This window comes from Lacerta agilis, chromosome 1, assembly GCF_009819535.1.
Source record: "Lacerta agilis isolate rLacAgi1 chromosome 1, rLacAgi1.pri, whole genome shotgun sequence".
NCBI lineage: Eukaryota > Metazoa > Chordata > Lepidosauria > Squamata > Lacertidae > Lacerta > Lacerta agilis.
This window is the reverse complement of record NC_046312.1, coordinates 59,258,383-59,279,976: the sequence shown is the minus strand read 5'-3', so window position 1 is coordinate 59,279,976 and position 21,594 is coordinate 59,258,383. Positions and strand designations below refer to the sequence as shown.

The window sequence follows — 21,594 nt, the reverse complement described above, 5'->3', positions numbered from 1 at the left end:
CTCCTCCATTGCCTTGTCTGTATGTATATACCATGTCCCTTGCTCCCGAGTCCCCATTGGCAGCACCATCTTACTCTTTCTCGGAGTAGACTATGCAGCAGGGGCCCAGAGAGCAGCAAGCTGGATGGGGTGGGCCTCGGCTTGCCAGAAATAGCCAGATATGTTTCCTACATACAGTTGGTACAGATCTAGGGATGGGAAAATATGTCTATCCATTTCAGCTTCTTGTTTTTCCCCATTTTCACTTCTGTTCTCCACATCAGTTTGTAATTTTAGAAAACCAAAAAAAAAAAGCTCCTCATGAAAATTCACCAGCATTTTAGTGCAATTTCCCCATAATATACACATTTTTGCCTTAGATACACATTTTTGCAAAGCAATTCTCCCTAGTATTTTGTATGGTGTTTATACTGTGTGTGTGTGTGTGTGTGTGTGTGTGTGTGTGTGTGTGTTTATATGCACACTTCACCCTAGTATATGCATTTTTTTACACACTAGTTGACTAGAGAACGACACTGAAAAATTCGGAGAAGTGCCAATTTCAAAGATCCGCTGTGTTTTGGTTCACATATTGCTGTGGAAAGTGCAAATTAGGTAGGTTCACCTTTAAGTGTGAACTGAAATGAATCCCGCCCCACCCCCAGTACCTCCACAGAGGAACCAGAAAGCATTCATTGTGTTGTATAGCTGTTGTTCTTCATTCTGTTCTCTATCAGCAGAAGGAGAATGTGTTCCCTCATAAGCAAGGCTGGCCCTACCATTAGGCAGAGTGAAGCAACCACCTCAGGCATCTGATTTTGGGTGCCCTGAAAGAACAGCTTTTTTTTTGTTTCATTCATTTTTATTGTACTATTTTTATCCCTAGGGAGAAAAGCTTGTGTTTTTTAATTTGCCAAAGGTGCCAAACTTTGGACAGACTTGGGACAGATGGGGGAGAAGCAGTTTGCTGTTCTACATCAAACAGTAAAATGTTTGGGCCAGCCCTGACTCTGTGTCCCAAGTTATGATTACAATCATTTGTTAGCAGGTGCTTCGTATCTCACCAAAACCTCAGCAAAAATCACTCTTGGAAGTTTTAAAGAGCACTCTGTTTTAGCTGGGGTTTGAGTGGCTTGGCTTCAACTTTCAATAAATAAAGAGGCTTCGGTTTATGTTTTCGTTGGTTAAATTTGTCAATTGATATGTTATCTTGTGCATTTTGTGGTTTTCATGTTGTAGCCAGCCCAAAAACTAAATCCAAAAATCAAACGAGTGCAATAACAATGCAGAAATCACAGATTTTCTTAACTTGGCACCCCGAATTGCAAGTTTAAGTAACAGATCAAAAATAGATTTAACAGGCTTGGCATTTAAATTACTGCAAATTATTCTTTTTTCACTAGCTGAATAAAAGTAAAGAAGACAACTGAAGAGAGGCACACTTGTTTGCACAGCAAACAGCAAGTTAGAATTACATGGAAAGCAGATAATTCGTAATTCTAAAGTAGCCTCTGTCTTTGGAGAGATCCTCTATAAGTGATGCTTGCATTTCCTCAAGTTTAATATTTAAATTATTTGCGGTACCTTCTTCCCAGAAAACCTTATTTTCTCAAAGGAACTGAGACCATAACAGTCTCTGCTGTTACCAAAACAAAATAGGATCTACGGTATGGCATTAGTTTTCAACCAGCAAGCTGTCACAAATTGCCTTGGGCCTCCTTCTGAGATAATAGGGCTCAGCTCTGGATCGGAAACAATAGGGAAATGATATGCTCAGATTCAGATGGCAATTCTAAAGTGGGATTTATATGGTATTTATCATGCATTGTTCCCCATAAATGAAACGCCAGCCATGCCACCACTGCTCCATTCTGGTAATCCTATACTCATGGTGGTTGGTGTAGGCAGCCCCTATCACATGTTTGATGCAAATGCCTGCATATCCATACGTCTGATTCTTGCACTTCTTCCATCCCTTTTGGATGTACAGTACTGTATACTATATGCTGCACAGCGTGTTACAACATCAACATACACATGGCTAGTATTTGAATAATCAATATGCCATGAAGCCTGCAGATTTCCAGAATGAGGAGTGTGTGATATCACCTATGTGTGATAATAGGCATGGGACCCACTTGAGCAGTACATAGTAGAAATAATGCAGGGAGGAAGGAAATCTGTATTTTCAAGGTCACCTCTGTGCCAGCTGCTCAGACTGCCAGGTTAGTGCGCAAACACCAGCCAACAGCACAGAAAGCTATGGTATTTTCCCAACCTTCTTCACTTTGCAAAAACTATCTGTTTCATCAGAGCAGTTTCATATTTCTTTCCTCGGAATTTAACATTTTAATAGAATCTGGATCTGCTCACTGCTTTGAATAGAGATTGATACATTTGTAATATGTGATAGTGTAATTGTCACAAATGACATTCCATTTAGCATAGGTTTGGGCTTTTTTTTTTACACTTTCAAGCCTGAGTGAAATGGTCATTCTTCTAAATTAATATATTGTCTCAGGATTTATGGGTCTGTCCTACGTTTTGGGTTGATTTGATAAACAAAGAGCAATTTTTTTATTTAAAAAGTTAATCTGATGCTGGGAGAGATGCTTCTACCAACACCATCTAAACCCACATAGATTATTTTATAGTCTGACACACATTTATGGTTTGATTATTACATTTTGTAAACCAAGATGAAGTACTTATTGCAAAGTGAATGGGTTTTTGCATTCAACATCTGTAACTAATGAAAAATATGTCATGTAGTACAACTGTGATTCCAGAAGGCATCGTTTCCCCCCCTGCAGAGTCATTTAATACAGCTTCATACAGCATACCCTTCAACATTCCTCGGATGAAAATAGAGAGATTCCATTCTACATCATTATTACTGCTTGAGCATTACCTCCTGGTCAGGTACAAAAGTTATTAGAGGAAACACACAAAACTGCAGCATTTTAAGCACAGAAATATTTGAGCTTATGTATTTCATTTAGGGAAGCCTGAGGGGGGAAAGAAAACCTATTATTATTATTATTATTATTATTATTATTATTATTATTATTATTTATACCCCACCCATCTGGCTGGGTTTCCCAATAAATACAACTAACTAGCAGTGATACTGATATAGAATGGAATGTCCCTACTTTCTGCCTACCCTCCCTATGTTGGAAGGCCTTATGCAGCTGAGGGTGGTGGAGCTAGAAGAGGAGGCATAGGAATGGATGAATCTGTTTGAGTTTCCTTCATTTTTACTTTTTCACTTTTAAATTTAGTTCCATTCATTATCACATCAGTTTGCATTTTAAAATAATGTATGAAAATCATACACAATCTCATGCACACTTATACAGTTTTTGGGCTCTCTCTCTCTCTGTGTGTGTGTGTGTGTGTGTGTGTGTGTTGAGCAAGTTCTCTCTCTCTCTCTCTCTCTCTCTCTCTCTCTCTCATACACATACAAAAGTATATGCATATTTCTCTGGAGTACAGCATCACAAAATCCAGAAAACTGAATTTCAAAGGATAGCTTCATTTTGAATCATATATTGGTTTGGAAGTGCAAATTAGGTACCGGTAGATTCCCATTACAATGCAAACTGAACTACATAGCTAGCTAATGCTATAAGGAATTAAGTGGGCCTGTAGACTAGATATGCATACCAGAATGACAAATATATTTTGCTTCCAAAAAGCAGTTTGTCCATGTTAATAATCCTTTACTATATTATTTCATAATTAAAACAGAGTTGCCTGCACTGCAATCCCAAAGATACCCTTTCTGAGTGCCAACCCTCCTGTAAAGCTTTATAAAGAATTAAAATTCGGTGTGGCATGTCAGAGCCTCAAGTTGCTATGCGTGCTCCCTTGCTGATTTCATGTTTGACTTTGTCCATGTGAAATCTGCCTGCTCAGGAATGCAAACAAAGCCCTCTCTGTAGGATTTTCTCATTTAATATTAAAGCTGTATGTTTTATGTTCAAACCACGAAATCCTTGTTCTGGCACCATCCCCAAAACTAGAGATCTCTGTATCCAAGTAAAAGGGGAGCAAATGCAACTTTGGGAATTCCAGCTTAAAGCAGAGCTTGGGAACCTGTGACACCACCACCCCGATGTTACTGGACTCCAGCTCTCACCGTCCTTCTCCATTGACTATGCTTACTGGAGTCCAACAACTTCTGGAGAGCAGCAGAAGTCCCCTAGCTCTGGTTTAAAGGGATGGAAATAGTCCTTGGAACTCAAAACAGAAAGCACTTGCCCCTCCCCTCTGTCCTGATCCATGTCAAAATGAGCACACAGGGCAGACTTTTTAGGAGTTATAAACTCTTCCTGGAGCTTTGAAGGGTTAAATGTGTCCATTACTCATTCTAACAAAATGCTTGCACACCTTTTTAATCCCCGGCAGTCAGTCCTGTTCTTTCTCTAAATTATAATATGGGAGGGAAAGAGCTGTCTGCCTGGGAGAGGATATTTGGTTACTAATCTCACCTGAAAATCCAGACCATCCTCAGCAAAGAAATGGATGTGGAAAGGGCGTCTTAATGAGAGAAAGGAGGAAAACCAATGTGCTGGGATAATTGTGTGTTTCAACACAGATGCTTTTATATGCAATCTTTATCCCAGGATGCTATAGCTTCTGGTGAATGGAGAAACCATCATCAATAAGTAATATTTTTCAGGTGTTCACAGTGTGTTATGCGTTCAGTATCATTGTCTCCCATATTGCAGATGAGGGGATGAGGTTAAGAGAAAGTGGCTTGTCTAAGGCTACTTAATGAGTTCATAGTAGAGGGAAGGCACAAAGCCAGACCTTATTGATTCTTTTGCCACTATGCTGCACCAGACAGAAGTAGCAGGTGAAACTATACAATAAGCACCTTTGGGGAAGGAGAAGGAAATGCCTGGTTTCAAGCACATTATTTCTGTCCTAGGTAGCCACTTTCTGATGAATATAAATTAGGGGAAAGATGTGCAGAAGCAAATGGTTGTAGATGGAGCAGCTTGACCAGAAAAAAGAGCAAAACTGGTAGAACAGGAGGAAAAGATGAGGAGGTGGAGAAGCAGGAGATCACAGGAAAGTGCTTGCTAGCATCATGCAATTAAAATGAGACAGTAAATACATTGAGTAGGCTGGATGCCTTAACAGTTTTTCAAGCTATGTGTCACTTACACACAGAGAGACAAGAACATGAAAGGATATATATATAGAGAGAGATATATATATATAGATATAGATATATATAGATATATGTCTGACCAAGGACACAGAAAGATCTAAATTGCATGCTGTGGGCTAAACATGAATAAATTCTGTATTTCAGAGGTGAACTCTCTTCACTTGCTGTGATGAACATAAATTGGATCCAGATTAAATTAGTTTCACTTAGGTCATTGAAATGAATGGGGGGAAATGATAATAAGTTAAGTCACATTGATTTCATCCGGAATTAATTTAAGCTACAAACCTTATCTCACTTACCTTGGAATAAGCCCCACTGCATTAAATAGGACTTACATCTGAATAGACATAGTTAGGACTATGCTGTTAGGTTGGTTCCAGCACAGAAACATTTAAAATGTCTAATTTCCTCTGATCTGAAGTCATGCAAATGTCTGAAACTTCACTCCCTGAATGGCTGGCTGGAACCCTGAACAAGAGTGAGGATATGCTGTAACTGTTGGAAGTGGGGTGCTGTTGTTCAGCCCAATTTCCTACTAGAGTTCTTTAATATTAAGAGTAAGCAGCATATGGTGTGGGAACTGTTGTTAGAGAGCAGACTTGACCTGTTTTAATCACACAAAGAGAGATGCTTGTAGTGTAAGAAAATAACAACGTTCTTTATTATTGGAAATACATAACTTGGGGCTCGTCCACACTTCTGCTTGTCCTGCCACTTTCCCTGGGGAAAACTGGCTCTTTACTGCTGAATCAGAGGAAACATCAAATGAGCTTTCCACAGCCCATCCACACGTTTGCTGCCAATTCAGCAGTAAAGAGTGTGTTTTCCTGGAGGAAAGCAGCAAGCTTCAGCTGCCTCCCAAACTTCCAGCAGTGACATTGTGCTGCTGGTCCCACTTGTGAAGGCCTGGTGTTTGTTCTGTCTCATAATGTTGCTATCTATGCAAACTCAGGACAAAAGGGAGAAACACACTAAGAGGAAGGTACGCTTAGCAAACCCTCACCATGATCAACTCCTGCCCGGAAACCTATGTCCCCTCCATGGAAGGATGTGTGGATCCAGAATTGGCCTCCACAGTCACTTACAGACATGACCGTGTTCATGGAAGACAAACTTACTCGGCTACGAGGAATCACCAAAGAAGATCTTTGCATGTTGAAAGGTTTGGGGAGGAAACCACTAGCATGCTTAATGAGAAACTGAAAAAGCCTGCCAAGGTTTCTGAGGGAGACACTGCAATACACCGGACATTTAATGTGGGTGAACAAACTGAATCTTAATCCAGACAAACAGAGGTACCCTTGGTCAGTCAGAAGGTGGAGCAGGGCATGGGGATTGAGCCTGTGGTGAATGGGGTAACAGTCGCCCTGAAGACACAGGTTCGTAGTTTGGGTGTGCTTCCAGAATCAGCCCTGAGCATAGATGCCCAGGTTTCTGCAGTGGTCAGGAGTGCATTTACGCAATTAAAGCTAGTGTACCAGCTCTGCTCATTCCTTGAGATGTCTGATTTGGCCACAGTGATGTACACCTTAGTTACTTCCTGTTTACTGTAATGCACTCTAAGTTGGGGCTGCCTTTGAAAAGTGCTCAGAAACTTCAATTGGCTTGAAGTGATTGCTGACAGGTGCTGGTTACAGGGAGCATACAACTCCCTTGCTAGAAGAGTTCCAATGGCTACTGGACTGTTTCTGGGCACAATTTCAAAGTGCTAGTTGTGACATATAGCATGGCTTAGGTCCAAGCTATCTGAAAGACCTTATTCCCTCATATGAACCTGCCTAGCTTTTGTGATCTTCAGGGGAAGCCCTTCTCATGCTCTTGCCACCCTTGCAGGCACACTTGGTAGGGATGCAAGAAAGAGCCTTCTCAGTGGCTGCTCCCAGACTCTGGAACTCCCTCCCTGGAAAAGCTAGACTGGCTCCCTCCGTGTTGTCCTTCTGCTAGCAGGTGATGACTTTCTTGTTCCAGCAGACTTTGGGGGACTGATTGCTTTTAATGAAATGGCTGGTGCCTGTCAGGAATGAGCCAGCTCCAAGCGAAGGTTTGCAGCCAACGGCAGAAAGCAACCAGGAACAGAAAGGTTTAGGTGTTAGTAAGGCAGGGGAGAGCCGGCAGCTGCAGACTTCAGCTCTTTCTGACCTTGACGGGCAGGCTGATAAGGCAGCAGCTGAGAGCAGGCTAGAACACAGCCAAAGCTTGCAGGAGGCACAAAACAGCGAGAACAAACTTGGAGACAGCCTCTCTGAACGGAAAGAGGTTGGAGCTGATCCACTAAGTCCTAAGAGTCGGCGAATGGGAGGCTGCTAGACAGGAAGCAAAATAAGAGACGTAAGGGTTGTAAGTTCAATATCTTCTGTTGACACCGGAAGAAGTCTTCAGAAGGTTCATCTTGAGTAATGGTACCGGAGGCTTTGTTAGAGCCATCTGGAGCTATTTGTTTGTTTTAGCAATAAATCCTCCTTTTGAATTGCCTACGCTTACTGTGTTATCAAGCTGGGAACCTGGACTCCTGACAGTGCCATGTTGTTTCTATTGTAATTATATGTATGGTTGAATAGGTCCCCCCTCCAATGTTTTTAGCTGTTATTATCATTATCTGTAAGCTGCCTTGAGTCCCTGTCATAAATAAATATATTATAACAATGGTGGCAGCAGTTAAGCAAGCTTGGCACTTTGCCCTTCCATGCACAGCAGTACCTAAGAAAAAAGTATGCCATCGCTTCTGAAGGACAGTTAAGCCTGTGCTTGTTTCGCTGTGGCTTTCTGGGTTGGGAAGTCGCTTAAAATGTCCCACTAAGCATCCCTATTGAACAGGGGGAGGGAATGACAGACTCCAGAATGCTAACAGTCACCCTAGAACAGAACTTTCCACTTGCGCTTCAGGAACTCAAAGCAGAATTACTGTTGCTCCTTAGAAAGCTCTGGCAATAATCACAGCATAGAAAAATAACCTTACCCAGCAGGTTTGTCAGCCACAGGGCCAAATCCTCCTTCATCGGCAACAAGTTAGCCTCATGTCTGCTAGCCAGCCACTGGCTATACTGGTGCATATCGGAGAGGCCAGGGCCTCGGGCCTTTGGGCTGAGGGAGGTGCACATCTTTTAACCACTGGTGCTACCTATTTTGCAGAAGTAAAAAGAAAGAAAGCATTAGTCTAGCATGCTGTGTGAAGACTTGTAATTTTTATTATTATATATAGTTGCCAATGGGTCAGATTCAATATGAGTGTAATGCCAGACAAACAGAAGTTCACTCCATGAAACAATGTACATGATAACAACCAGTTTGCTTTTAATAATAATAATAATAATAATAATAATAATAATAATAATAATGGAGTGTTTTGCTAGTGATTGTCTAGGAACATGGGCTAGGTGGATACATTTATACTTACCTCAGTATGCATGTTGTCAAATATCTCTGCAAGCAGGGATTTAAAAGATTCAAATAATTAAAAAAAAAGAGGTGATTAGGCAAAGGGGCAAATTGCATGGCAAAATAGATATGATAATAAATAGTAGAGATTCCCCATAACATGCTTAATTGGGGGGGGGGGGTATTGCCATATATAAAAATGACCCCAGAACAGTGCCAAAGGAGCTGCTCAGTGACTTATGCCTATTGAGTACCGTATAGTAATGCCTCTTTTACCATTAATTCATTCATTTAAAAATAGTCTAGATTTGCAAATATGACTTCTGATTCTCTTTGGGTCTTTCCTCAAAACCTGTTTTGTCAGGAAAGCCTTGTGACACCACCCCTGGGCACTCCTACCTAAGTCTATGACAATCTACAGGTAGAAAATGGAGCAGGGGGAGGGGTGAAGAGCAGCTGAATTTATTAGAATCACCAGGTAGAGTTGGGAAGGAGCAATAGCTAGAGCAAAATAGGCATATTTCTCTTATTTCAAAAGCCAGAATGCCAATTTATCAGCATGAGGCCTACCAAGCTGAGAAAGGGTGAAATGACAAAGATGATAACCTTTGCAGAAAACACAGATCATTAACACAGATATCTGGGGACAGTTGCACTAGAAGTGCTAATCAGCTCTCTTTTAATCAGGTTAAGATCGAAGTATATGATGTTGAAGTTTCTTAAGTAGCCAAAGGAAAACAGAAAGAAAAAAACAACAACAGTAGCCTGAGAGCCTCCCAATTGCACAAATAATGGTCAGGGGGAGAGATACTTTTTTCTACTATCTCACAACTTCTGTGACTTTCCAAGGTTTATCTACTTTGTTTCTTCCTTAAATGTAACCTCCACTAGAGAGGCAGTGCACATTTCTATTGTTTATCCCACAAATAATCTTTCGAAACTCAGTATCATGGTTGATGGCTGTTATCCCAGTCAAAGATGGGCAAATGCAGCCTCACCTTGGAGCACAAGGTGGGGGTGTTTTTATGTTTTGTTTTTTAAGGCTCAAGAAAATGCCATGTGCCATTATGAATTAAAGGGGAGTTTTCATATTCTAAAGAATCAGTCAAGCTATGAACCTGGATAGTGTCCCAGTCAATGGGCAAGTTCCAAAAAGCAGCACGGTTTTTCAGCATGCAACAGGATTAGAAGCTAATAATCCAGCATGTTACACAACTCAGAGCAGATGGATTTACAAAGGGAGCCAGTAGTCTCTCTCAAAGGACACTTTCAGGTTTCTCTGTAAGCAACAGAACGGTTAGTGCAATTGCCAAACAACTGCAGGGTACATGCATCACTTCTCAGTCTCCCTGCTGTGAGATGATTGTGGTATTTATAAAACACCAACATTTCACTTATCATCTAAACTCATACATAAGGCTACCTATAGCAGAAATAGGCAGAGAAAGGTCAAGCTTGTTTTCTCCTGCTCTGGAGGGTAGGACCTGAACCAATGGCGTCAGGTTACGAAAAAGGAGATTCCAAATGAACATCAGGAAGAACTTTCTGACAGTGGGAGCTGTTTAACAGTAGAATGGTCTCCTGACTGGAGGTTTTCAAGCAGTGGTTGTACGGCCATCCATCATGGATGCTTTAGTTTAGTTTCCTGCATTGCAGGGGGGGTGGATTAGATGACCCTCTGTATGCCTTCCATCTCTGCAATTTTATGTTTCTGTTATTTGCTGTGTTTTATAGTGTTAATTCGTAAGCTGCTTAAGTCTCATTTTATCCTTGAAAGGTGTGGCATAAATGCTCAAACAAGTCACACACACACACCCTTAGTTAGAGAGGGAGATGGGATTTATTTACTTTGTATACACCAGTGGTTTTCATTTTTTCCCCCCTCTGGGCCACACTTTCAAAATAAAAATTTGTTAATGCCACACACATTTTTTTTATTATAAATACATTGGAAAACAAAAAGAAAACAACTCTTAGTAGTGCTTGATTTATATCAAAGAACACAACTGCTTTATAATTTGATCACGAGACATCCATTAAATATAAAACAATGCAGCTATATAAGAACAGGAATCATCCCAAAATATAATATTGATTGTCCTTGAATCTTCCTGCCACACCCTTTGATAACCACTGGAATAAACTTTCCCCCCTATAAAAATGTTCAATGGGATGGCAGGATGTGTTTTGCACAATTTTCTTAGCCCTAATATTTTAAGGTTTTGAATTTGTTTTACCATGTTTTTACACTGACTGCATGCCACTTTTGGAAAAGTCGATGCTTTAGAAATTGTAAATATATACCTGCAAAGTTTTCTCCATTCCTTCTATGGATTCAACCCACATGCCAGCCGTTGCAACAGGAGAAAGATTGTGAAAGCTTTTTCCAGCTGATTAAACACTGCAAGACAATAATACTGTACTGGCTATTCATTGCCTATCTAGAGTACTGTCTCTGCTACGTAAATGAGTTAGGTAATTTGAACTTTGCCCATAATATTGGTACATCCAGAAAAATGCAGATAGATCATAGAACTTAAAGTGTCCTTTGACACACATGGGTGGGGGAGATATCAGCCGGAGAGCATTTTAAGTAGGAGAAATAGCATAGGTAAAATGGATTTTAAAAACCCTTGTAGAACACCAAAGTCATAAACTGAATTGGGTCCCTTGCAGCTGTTTTGATCTCTCTTCAAAAAAATCTGGTAGATTAAATTCCTACATGAATGAGGCTCTGTTCAATAAGTAAAGGCAAGATGCAACTCTCTAAGGGACATTTGTGTCTTTCTAACCTGTATTTTGTTATGAATCTGAACGATCATTATAAACTGTGACCCAAAGCTACAAAAAAGCTACAACAAGCCCTGTTGGTTTCAATATGCTGCTTGTGGTACATAAAGCCCTAAATACCTAGGAAACCAGTTTCCTTCCCCTATCATACCCCACTCACTCTTTAAGATTAATCACGTGGAACCTCCTTAAAATAATATCCATGTGCCTATGTGTAAAATCAGCTAGCAGAGGACATACAGATGTTGTTTTAAGTGGCTGTCCTACAACAATGGAATTTCCTCTCCCTGGAGCATTTTCCAGCAATGTTGCAAAAGCCTTTTTTCATTTGGGCTAGTCTAGGGGAGTTGGATTAGAGTTGGAGTAGAGATCTGTTTTAGTTGAACTCTATGTACCGGTATATCAATGCTGCTTCATGTACACATTGAAGCAAAGGATATAGTTTTACAGCTTTTCCCCCAGGCAAATTAGGGACCATCCAGTCATTCACCCCATCACTGGAGCAAATTGAGTAGGATATCATGTGGCCATGTAATCAGGGGTGTCACACTGAATTTGGAACTTTAAATAATTAAAAATAGGCCACTAATACTAAGGGGAAATTATGGACCCCTTATTATCCTACCCATGGCACTGAATTTCCAGGCTGGGTAAAACAAACAAAATTACTATGCATTATATTTTGCTGGCACCAAACATCAGTTCCATCTACACTATGTATTTCAATCAGGGGCATCTTGCCCATAGAGGGCACCAGGGCACCAAGTTCGCGCCAAGTTCTGGAGGGCACCTGGGAAGAGGCGGAGGCTGGACGCGGAGCCTCCTGGAATCAGCTCACTGCCCTCGCCCGCCATGCTGAAGCAGCGCTGCGCCCAGAGCCTCCGTCTGTTCCCCTCCAGAGAAGCTGCCCTCCAGCCACTGGCCGCCTCCTCCAGCCCCACAAAGCTGCCGGCAGCACTGTAAAAAGGTCAGCAACTCTGGGAAACGGGGGGGGGGGGGCGCCGGAGGGATCTTTGAACCATGGCGCCAGACAGGCTTAAGACGGCCCTGCAAGCAATATCACACCACTTTAAACATTCATGGCTTACCCCCAAAGATTCCTGGGAGCTGTAGTTTGTTAAGGCTGCTGAGAATTGTTAGGAGACACCTAGTCCCCCCTGAGAACTTTTAATTCCCAGAGTTCCTCATGAAGAGGGCTTTGTTATTAAGCCACTCTGAGAATTGTAGCTCTGTGAGGGGGATAGAGGGTCTCCTAAAAACTCCTAATAAATCTTTGGAGGAAGCCATGTTTGTTTCAAATGGTATGATACTGCTTTAAATGTACAGTGCAGAGGGACACCATCCGCTTGTGTTTTATCCCTTAAAGACTACTGGCTGGTTTACCTTTGTTGCCTTCATAAACTCTTCTCCCATACACAAACATTCATTTCTGGAACTGAAAGCAAAAGCAATGGAAGGAGGACAGATTTGGACTTAATGTGGTCAAACTCTGTCCAGAACATATGTTCCCATGTTTTATGGACAGAGGTCACAAAATAGAGTCATAGAATCACGGAGCTGGAACAGAGCCTGTAACTACCTAGAACAACCCTCAATTTGATGCAGGAAATCCAAGGCTAGATCATCGGCAACACAAACAGTCCAGCAAGGCAGAGCCCATCAGCCCCTTGCTCATTAGTAGATTGGCTTAATTGCACTTGCTGTCAGTAAGTTTCTCCTAATGTTCAACCCAAATCTACCCTCGTGTAACTTTAGCCTATTGTAACTATTTTCCTGTTCCTTTGTTACAAACCACAAAAATGATTAACATTGATGCTACTAAACTTGAATATAGCAGTGCCTACAGCATTCTGCTTATCAGAGCTCTCAGATGTGGTCCACTAATATCATAGAATCATAGAATCTTAGAGTTGGAAGGGACCCAAGAGTCATCTAGTCCAACCCCCTGCAATGCAGGAATCTCAGCTAAAGCACCCATGACAGATGCTCCAGGGAAGGAGAGTCCATCACCTCTCATGGGAGTCTGTTCCACTGCTGAACAGCTGTCAGAAAGTAGGTGCATTTATGCATAGAGTAAAATACACTGGGCAAACTGTTCTGCACTGCTGTTACTCACCTGAAAGCTCACCATGCTAGTCATTAAGGCATGGATTAAGGTCCATTGATTCCAGTGGGTCTGCTCTGAGCATGACCAGGATTGGATACTGCCCTTTATTATTTATGTTCTACTCTTATTTCAAGGTGTTCAGGATAGCTTACCAAGGTGATATTTTTATGCTGGAGAACTTAAAATCCTATGAGACTAATAGAAAAAGTTTTACTTCATTTAATTTTGCTACAGTTCATCAGTTCAAATTTTATTTCTATGGTGCAACCATAAAATAATGTGTGCACTTCTGGTTGCCACGTCTCAGCAAATTTATTGGAGAGCAGGAAAGGTTCAGAAAAGGGCAAACAAAATAAGCATGGGGCTAGAGCAGATTCCCTATGAGGAAAAGTGTGTGGGTGGGTGTTAAAAAGGCAAACAAGGGAGGTTATTGCAGAGGTGCATAAAATTATGTAGCATGGAGAAAGTGCATAGAATCAAAAAATCTTGAGTTGGAAATGATCTAAGGGTCATCTAGTCCAACCCCCTGCAATGCAGGAATCTCAGCTAAAGCATCCATGACAGATGGCCACCCAAGACAAAAGCTTTCCTCCCTCTCCCATAATACCAGAATTTGAAGTTATTCAATGGAGCTGAATGTTTGAACATTCGGGACAGGTAAAAGAAATTATGTCTTCATGCAACACATAGTTAAAGTATGGCATTTCCCCCCACAAGATTTAGTGATGGTCACCAACTTGGATAACTTTAAGAGAGGGAGAGACAAATTCATAGAGGATAAGGCTACAAGAGATGGTGGTGGCATGCTTCCAGTTGCTGCGGAAAATGAGTGAGGAGAAAGCTACTGTGCTCATGTTCTGCTTGTGGGCTTCCCATAGGCATCTGGTTTGCCACTATGGGAAACAGAATACCAGACTAGATGGGCCATTAGTCCATGAGGACTCTTCCAATGTTCTTATTATCACATACTGTATCTCAAAGAGCCGAAGAGAGCATGCATGTGAGTTCACCCACCTTTATCCTCACAACAACCCAAGGTCATTCACTACAACTAAGCAGGAATTTCAACCCCAATCTTTCTTGTCCACATCCATACTTATATGCTTCCTTAAGACTATTCAGACCTTCAGTGGAACCGCTCAGGAAACTGGCAAGCACATGACATTGGTTAGCTCAGTTGGTTAGAGCATGGTGCTGATAACACCAGGGTCACAGGTTTGATCTCCATCTGGGGAAGCTGTGTATTCCTGCATTACAGGGGGTTGGACTAAATGACCCTTGGGTCCCTTCCAACTCTACAATTCTATGATTCTATGATGAATTTCAAGATCAAACTTCAGAATACCCTCATGTGGTTCTAGATTTTAACATGAATAGGTCTTCTTGAAAATAAACACATTACACACTTAGGTAAAGACAGTATGCTTCTAGAGAAATTGTGACATATGATGAACTACCTCAGTCTAGCAAGTAAAGGCTAACAACAACAACAACAACAACAACTTTCCTATTTATATGCTGCCCATCTGAGTTGCCCCAGTCAATGTGGGCCGCTTCCTACAAAATTTTAAAACACAGGAAAAATCTCAAACATTAAAAACCCTCCCTTGACATACTTACCTCTTCAGTGTCTTAATACTTCAGTAACAGGCCCTCTTCATGTTTCCTTCACAATGGAGTTTTACTGGGAACAGGACTTTATTTACACACAGTTGAGCTGCACCTCCTATTTATGCCATGTGCTCCCTCTCTTTCCCTCCGCCCCACCTCTCGGATAGTAACAAAGCATCTCTAATTCTTAGCCTTATTGTCTGAGTAAAGGATTTGGGGCAGGATAGTTTACAGTACACCTAATGGCATGTAACAGTTTCAACAAGCTGGAAGGTTGCATTCCTCCCCATTCACTCCCACCAAACAGTGAGGTTTTTATGTTACTAGACAGTAGTGCATTTAGTCTTCTGTGTATTGTAGCTCAGTCCAGTAGCTTGCCAGCCCAGTACTGTAATTTAAACTGTCTGCTGATGTTTGTCAGTAATTGCCAGGGGTAAGCAAGAAAGGTCAGGTGACCATTTGCTATCATGCAGCCAAGTTGGGTTGTGGTTGTTGTTTTTTGTTGGCAGTAATTTGCAAAATTAATTTTTTAAAAAATCATATCAACTCTGGATTAAAGCCACATATGGGTGGAAGAAACTGGTTTGTTCAAGGACTTGGTAACAGCAGATAATGTGCAAATTATCTTTTCAGTTTAGTCCCACGTATGCAGCAACCAAGGATGTAGGTTTGGTACCTTACATCACAATCCTATGTAATCCTTAGGATGTAATCCTATACCTACTTAGCTGGGAGTAAGTCCCATTGCTGTGAATCCCGTTGAACTTATTTTTAAATAGACATGAACAGTATTTCACTATTTATCACCCCCAATGCTAAGTAACTACCTCTTGCTCTGGCACTTTCTCATTGTATCAAAGGTGAATCTTACAAAACCAGTCATAATGCACAAATTACAACAAGCTAAATGTTGTGTTATCCATGCATCACCCACTAATCTGAACTGCAATGAATGTTAACATTTAAATAGCAGTTTTGAGTGTTCAAAGCTTTTCCTATACATTATGATCCTTCAAACAATGCTGTAAACTAGCCCGGTATTGTTATCTCTATAGTGCAAACAGGAAAAGGGGAGGGATGAAGCTGAGATGGCATTTTTAATGCCAGCTGTGTCCCTCATGACAGATTTCAGCCAGAGACTTCCTAGTTCACATTCTTAGCCACTCCATCAGCCCTGTCAAAGTATAAAAGCACAAGTAGTATCAATCAGGGTGGGGTAGATAGCATCCACTTCCTCAGCAAGGGGGGATGTGATACTGGCATAAACTATCAACTAATCTGGGTTATATTTGTCCATAAATTGGAGTATTAGACCAGCAGCAGTGGAACATTACAGGGTTAGAGCACACCTGCACTATATACTTAAAGCATAATATTAAAAGACATGGCTCCCCCCCCCCCAAGAATCCTGGGAACTGAAGTTTGTTAGGGGTGTCGAGAGTCACTAGGAGACCCCTATTCCCCTCACAGAGCTACAGTTCCCCAAATTCCCCAGGAAGAGGATTGAGTGTTAAAACACTCCAAGAATTGTAGTTCTGTGAAAGGAAGAGGGGTCTCCAAGCAACTCTCAGAACCCTTAACAAACTATATCTCCCTGGATTCTTTAGATTCATGACTCTTTAAAGTGATATGATCCCACCTTAAATGTGCAGTTAGATGGGCCCTTAGTCAATTCTGTGTTGATCACAGAATCATTTTCCAGGTTATCCCACTAGAAAGACCATAGCTGAGAAGGAGAGTGCATGGTTTGCATGCCTATTGGGTCCCAGATTCAAATGCTGGCACTTCCAGTTTTAAAAAAGAAAAAGACCTAATAGCAGGTGAAAGCAAAATATTTTGGAAGAAAGCCAGATTAGGCAATATTGGGCTAAATGGGGGCAGACTGCATAGCCTAGCATTAGTTAGCATCCTATGTTATGGGTCTGGGAGGGAATATACACCCCAAAACAAGGAACACATAATAAATAGCTTTTAAGAGTCAAAGTTTTGGAATGCAATTCATAATATTTGAGGCTGCAATATTCCTTGTGGACTAGAATCCCATTACTTTAAGAAGTAGAACACTGTTGCACCTGCCAGAGCTACCCTTCCTCTGAACCATTTATTGTGATTAAGTGAGTTGAGACTGGCTGCGTGCCTTTTAAGAGTGCTGCTGTGACGATTCCCTGCAATGAACCCGGCTCACAGTAGTGAGCAACAGCCGCAACTGTATCATTCTGCCTGGCCCGTGGCCCGAACTGAGTCTCCCAGCAAGCTTTGCTTTTCATCGTCTGCCTTGAACGCGTCTCTAATCAGTCTCTAAACTGTCAAAGAGGAAAAGTTTACATAATTTAAGATTGCGTTAATAACTGTAAATATGGTGCATGGACTTTTGAGGCCACGGTACAGTCCTGTCAAGGTTGGGTGTCAAGCAGACGCTAGACCGGCAGTGGCCAGCCCTAGTTATATGCCACTGAAGGAAAACGAGAAGAGGTCCCTTTCAGAAAGTGACTAAAAGCTGCAGAGCAGCACAGCAGCAACCACACTAATTAAACAGAGGGGGGTACCAGCTGCTAGTGCAGAGAACCTTTGGCTTGCACACTAACAATGCTGGAGAGCATCCATTTTGGAAAGAAATGAGCAGCGAGGGATCAGAAGCCAAAGCTAAGTTCAACCGGGTCTAACATAAGTTTCTGCTATCCCTGCTAGTTCTCATTAACACAGAAAAGGCATTAGAAAAGAGCAAAACTCTTCTGACTCTTTGTCTCCCTCCTGGTTTGGCTCACAGTGTTGATGGATTTCTTTTCAAACAGGAATGAGGAAAAAAAATCACACATTTTGCAGTTATATGCCGAAACTTGCCAAGAAGGTTGCTGGAAATGAGAGAGACGCGGGGATGCGATATTCATAAAACAGTACTTACATTGTGCTCACACAATGTATATAGATTAGCTAATGTAATTATTGTTGCAAGGAGATTTGAATCTCCACACCAACGGAGGCTTATGCAGGCAGGATAACATTGCCAACAGCTCCTAATGATGAACAAACCAAGGTTTTGCTTCTAAGAGCAAGTTACGCATCTAGGCAATGTGTACATCACCTTGGATTCAGTCCCAAAATTAAGATGCAACCCCAGGTATAACTTTCACATGAGGTACTTTGATGCAAATAACATCATGGCATCTCGGGCTGTCAGTGGCTACTAGCCATAATGGCTATGTTTATTTACTGTAAGTCTGAGCCATAGGTAGCTGAGCACACAGGAAGCAGTGTGTCCAGGCAGGGAGTGGAGTAACAGAGGCATAACCATTGCAGGTCAAAGCCTGAGTGAAGAAAACCAATTGATGGAGAGTAGAATGATGGCCCAGGAAAGCTGACTAGCGAGAAGAACAGGCAGTTTTATAAGCTGAGGCACACAGAGAGGATTGTTGTAGCTCAGTGGAAGAGCATGTGCAGAAGGGCCCTCATTCAATCCCCAACATCTCAGCAGAAGCTGCATCACATTTATTCTTTCCAGCACCTAATAAAATGTTGGTGTCCAATAATTCTTAAATGATAACAGCAAAAGATGTTTTTAGTTGGTGAATTTTTATTAATCTTATTGGAGCTTTTCTGTATGTTCCAAGTGATTCTGGAACTTGTGGCCTTCCAGGTGTTGTTACACTCTAACTCCTATCAACCTCAGTTGTCGGATAAGATGGGAGTTGTATTCTAATGGCATCTAAAGGGCCGAAGGTTTCCAATCTCTTTACTAGACCCCGCTAAGCTGCTGCCAGACAGAAAAGACAGCACCAGACCTCATGGGCCATTTGGCTGGCTCAATATAAGGCAGCCCCTTATGCTATACTAAGTTATCAGAGATCCTGTGGGGTAGGCAGAGGGAAATGGAAGATGAGAATCTCAAAAATGTTAGACTTTCTTAGCGAACAGAATTAAAGCCAGGCCTTTATTTATTTCTAGCAGTTGTAATAGTTTTCCGCCAAATAGCACCAAAAGCACACTACGACACTGTCATAAACTACAATGCTACAGAAACGCAAAAACACGAACCCATATAAGTAATACTAGAAATGTTAGGAAAGAATAATACTGGAAGTAAAAAACAGCAGAGGCAAACATCAGGAACCGAAAACCTGCTGAAATAGAGGCACATTTTCTAATTTTCTTAAATTTAAAGTGGCTCCTCTTAGGTGGGGCTCCTTAGGAACAGGAGGCAACTATGGTTCCTTCGAAGAAGCCCTATGAAGCAACCCCCCCCCAATCTTCATTAAGGAGGTGGGAGGGCTCCAATGGAAAAAGGAGGTCCCAAAGGGTAAAAAAAAATGTTATTCCATTGGCCCCTGAAGATGGGCCTTGTACCAAAGTAAGATACAAGACAATCAGGGACATGTCTCCATTAGTTAAAAATGCATACAAAAATACGTTTATTAGGAGGAATGCACATTAAAATGCTGAAAAAATTTCATGAGGGTTTAAAAGTATGTGGAAATGTTGAGGGCTGAATTTAATACTAGGAAAATGAGAACTTTAGAGAACTGAAATTGACCATTTTTTCCATCCCTACACTGAGCAAAAATTGGTTATAGGTCACCTCCACCACCTTATACTGAGAGTGGAAGACAATACGGCATCTGTTGCAGCCACTGAAGAACTACAATACCCTGCTGCTCAAGTTATCCTTGGATCTTAGGCTACGCCAGAGAATAAAATATAAGAAAATACAAATTAACTCTAACTACATTGAGGGTACTCAAGATGGATAAACTTAATGGTTATTCCCCCTCCCACAACAATAACAAATAACTGGGTAACACATAAGCTCGCTCATATTCAGCAAGCACAATTATATTTCTGCAAGGAAATTCAATCTTTTCTCTCTAGTTATTTTATTATCCATATAAACCATACCGCAACCAATTTAGCCCAGAGTTCTGGAACTCTCCCAGATTAGCTGGAAGCATGCTGCACATGTTAAAGGGAAGGAGGAGTGGGGAGGAAGAAGGCGAACCACCATCTGAAACTCATTAATCAATTAGAATTTTTAAGGGCTTACATCAAAATGTGATCTATTCTGATAAAGTAAACTCCAGTTCACAAGCAGCCTTTGTCCTTCATGTTATGAATACATTTGATACAAAGTGCATGGGGTGCTCAAAGCACAGTGGGACAGGAACCTGGCACATGGCTGTACACTTAGGCTTAATACTTATGTAAGTCTTGTGGGTTGGAAGCCAACACCAAAAGAAATTAGCAAATATATTTATCTTTTTGCAGCTGGTCATTAAAAGCCTGAGAACTTCCAAATTCATTTTTCTTCAGTAGTTTTACCAAGATCAGCATAGAACTGTTTGAGAGTAAGAGAGTCAGTGTGGACCAGGATGTTTGGTTGCCTCTCCTGGTAGGAAGGTTTTGCACAAGTATGAAAATGATGTACCGATGGTATTTAACACCGATAAAATTAGCAAAAATGTATAGGACTGCTTCAAATGTTTCTTGGAAATGTAAGGAGAAGGAAGGCACGTTCTACCACATGTGGTGGCCGTGCAAGATAACAAAAGCATTTTGAGAAATGATTTATAATGAGTTGAAAAAAAATGTTTAAAATAACGTTTGTAAAAAATAAACAACCAGATACTTTTTTATTAGGAATTTTAGGTGCAGAGATACCAAAGGAGCAGAAATGATTAATTATGTATGCAACGACAGCAGCGTGGATATTACTGGCCCAGAGATGGAAAGAAGACAAAGTCCCGACCAGAGAGGAATGGCTGACGAAGATGATGGACTATGCCAAAATGGCAAAACTGACCAGGAAAGTCAGAAACCAGAAAGAGAAGAACTTCAAGAAGGAATGGGGGGGGGGGAATTATAATGTGTTTAAGAGAACATGGTAAACAACTAAAAACGTTGGCAGGATTTGAGTAATGCTTGAAATGTATTAAAAACTATGGTTAAAATGGACAATTTTAAAAAATATAGAGAGAGAGAATAAGAGAAGCAGTTGGGAAAAGATTCACAATGGTAACCATGGAAGGACGGAGGGGAGTTGAAGGATTCAGAGAATCCAAAATGATGGTGTTGATGTTTAATGTTTGAATTTTAATTTGCAATGTAAAACTTAAGAAAAAAAAAGATTTGACAAAAAAGGAAGGTTTTGAACATGGAATGGAGTGGATAATTTGGACAATCTGAGTCTGTTCAGTGCAATGAACTGCAATGAAATACAGTTTGCATTTTGCAAGCACAGGTATATTTCTCTCTGCCTCGGGTGATTCCTCTGTTCCCCAAGAGCCAAGGATTGTCAGACAGTGTGATGTTCCACATGTCCCACATCCAGTTCTGCATTTCTGACTGCTGTAGAGAATATTGGACTGTATAGATACTGGAACAACAATGGCAGCATTGAACCTATGAGTCTGCACTCTGCATCCTGCAGTTCATTTGTTCAGACCACATGTTTTAATTGTACCTTGGCACACTGCAGTCAACCAAACCAAGGACTTCAGCCTGGTACAAATATTCAGTTATCTATTTAGAAAAAGGGAAACCTCCATGCTCAAGC

General features: G+C 41.2%; 1 protein-coding gene across 3 annotated transcripts in view; it reads right to left on the bottom strand.

Annotated features, from left to right (window-relative positions):
• The window catches only part of GAS2 (growth arrest specific 2), a 125,970-nt gene that overhangs the window by 98,014 nt on the left and 6,362 nt on the right, over positions 1–21,594 (bottom strand). The window contains exons 2-3 of one of the 3 annotated variants that reach the window (XM_033150992.1): positions 8,562–8,587; positions 8,124–8,285 (exon numbers count right to left, since the gene is read on the bottom strand). In XM_033150992.1, coding sequence (XP_033006883.1) covers positions 8,124–8,265 — 142 coding nt within the window. In that variant the 5' untranslated portion in view covers positions 8,266–8,285; positions 8,562–8,587. Of the gene's footprint in view, positions 1–8,123; positions 8,286–8,561; positions 8,588–15,059; positions 15,168–21,594 lie in introns of those variants that run through there. The other 2 variants (XM_033150993.1, XM_033150990.1) reach the window with 2 other exon arrangements.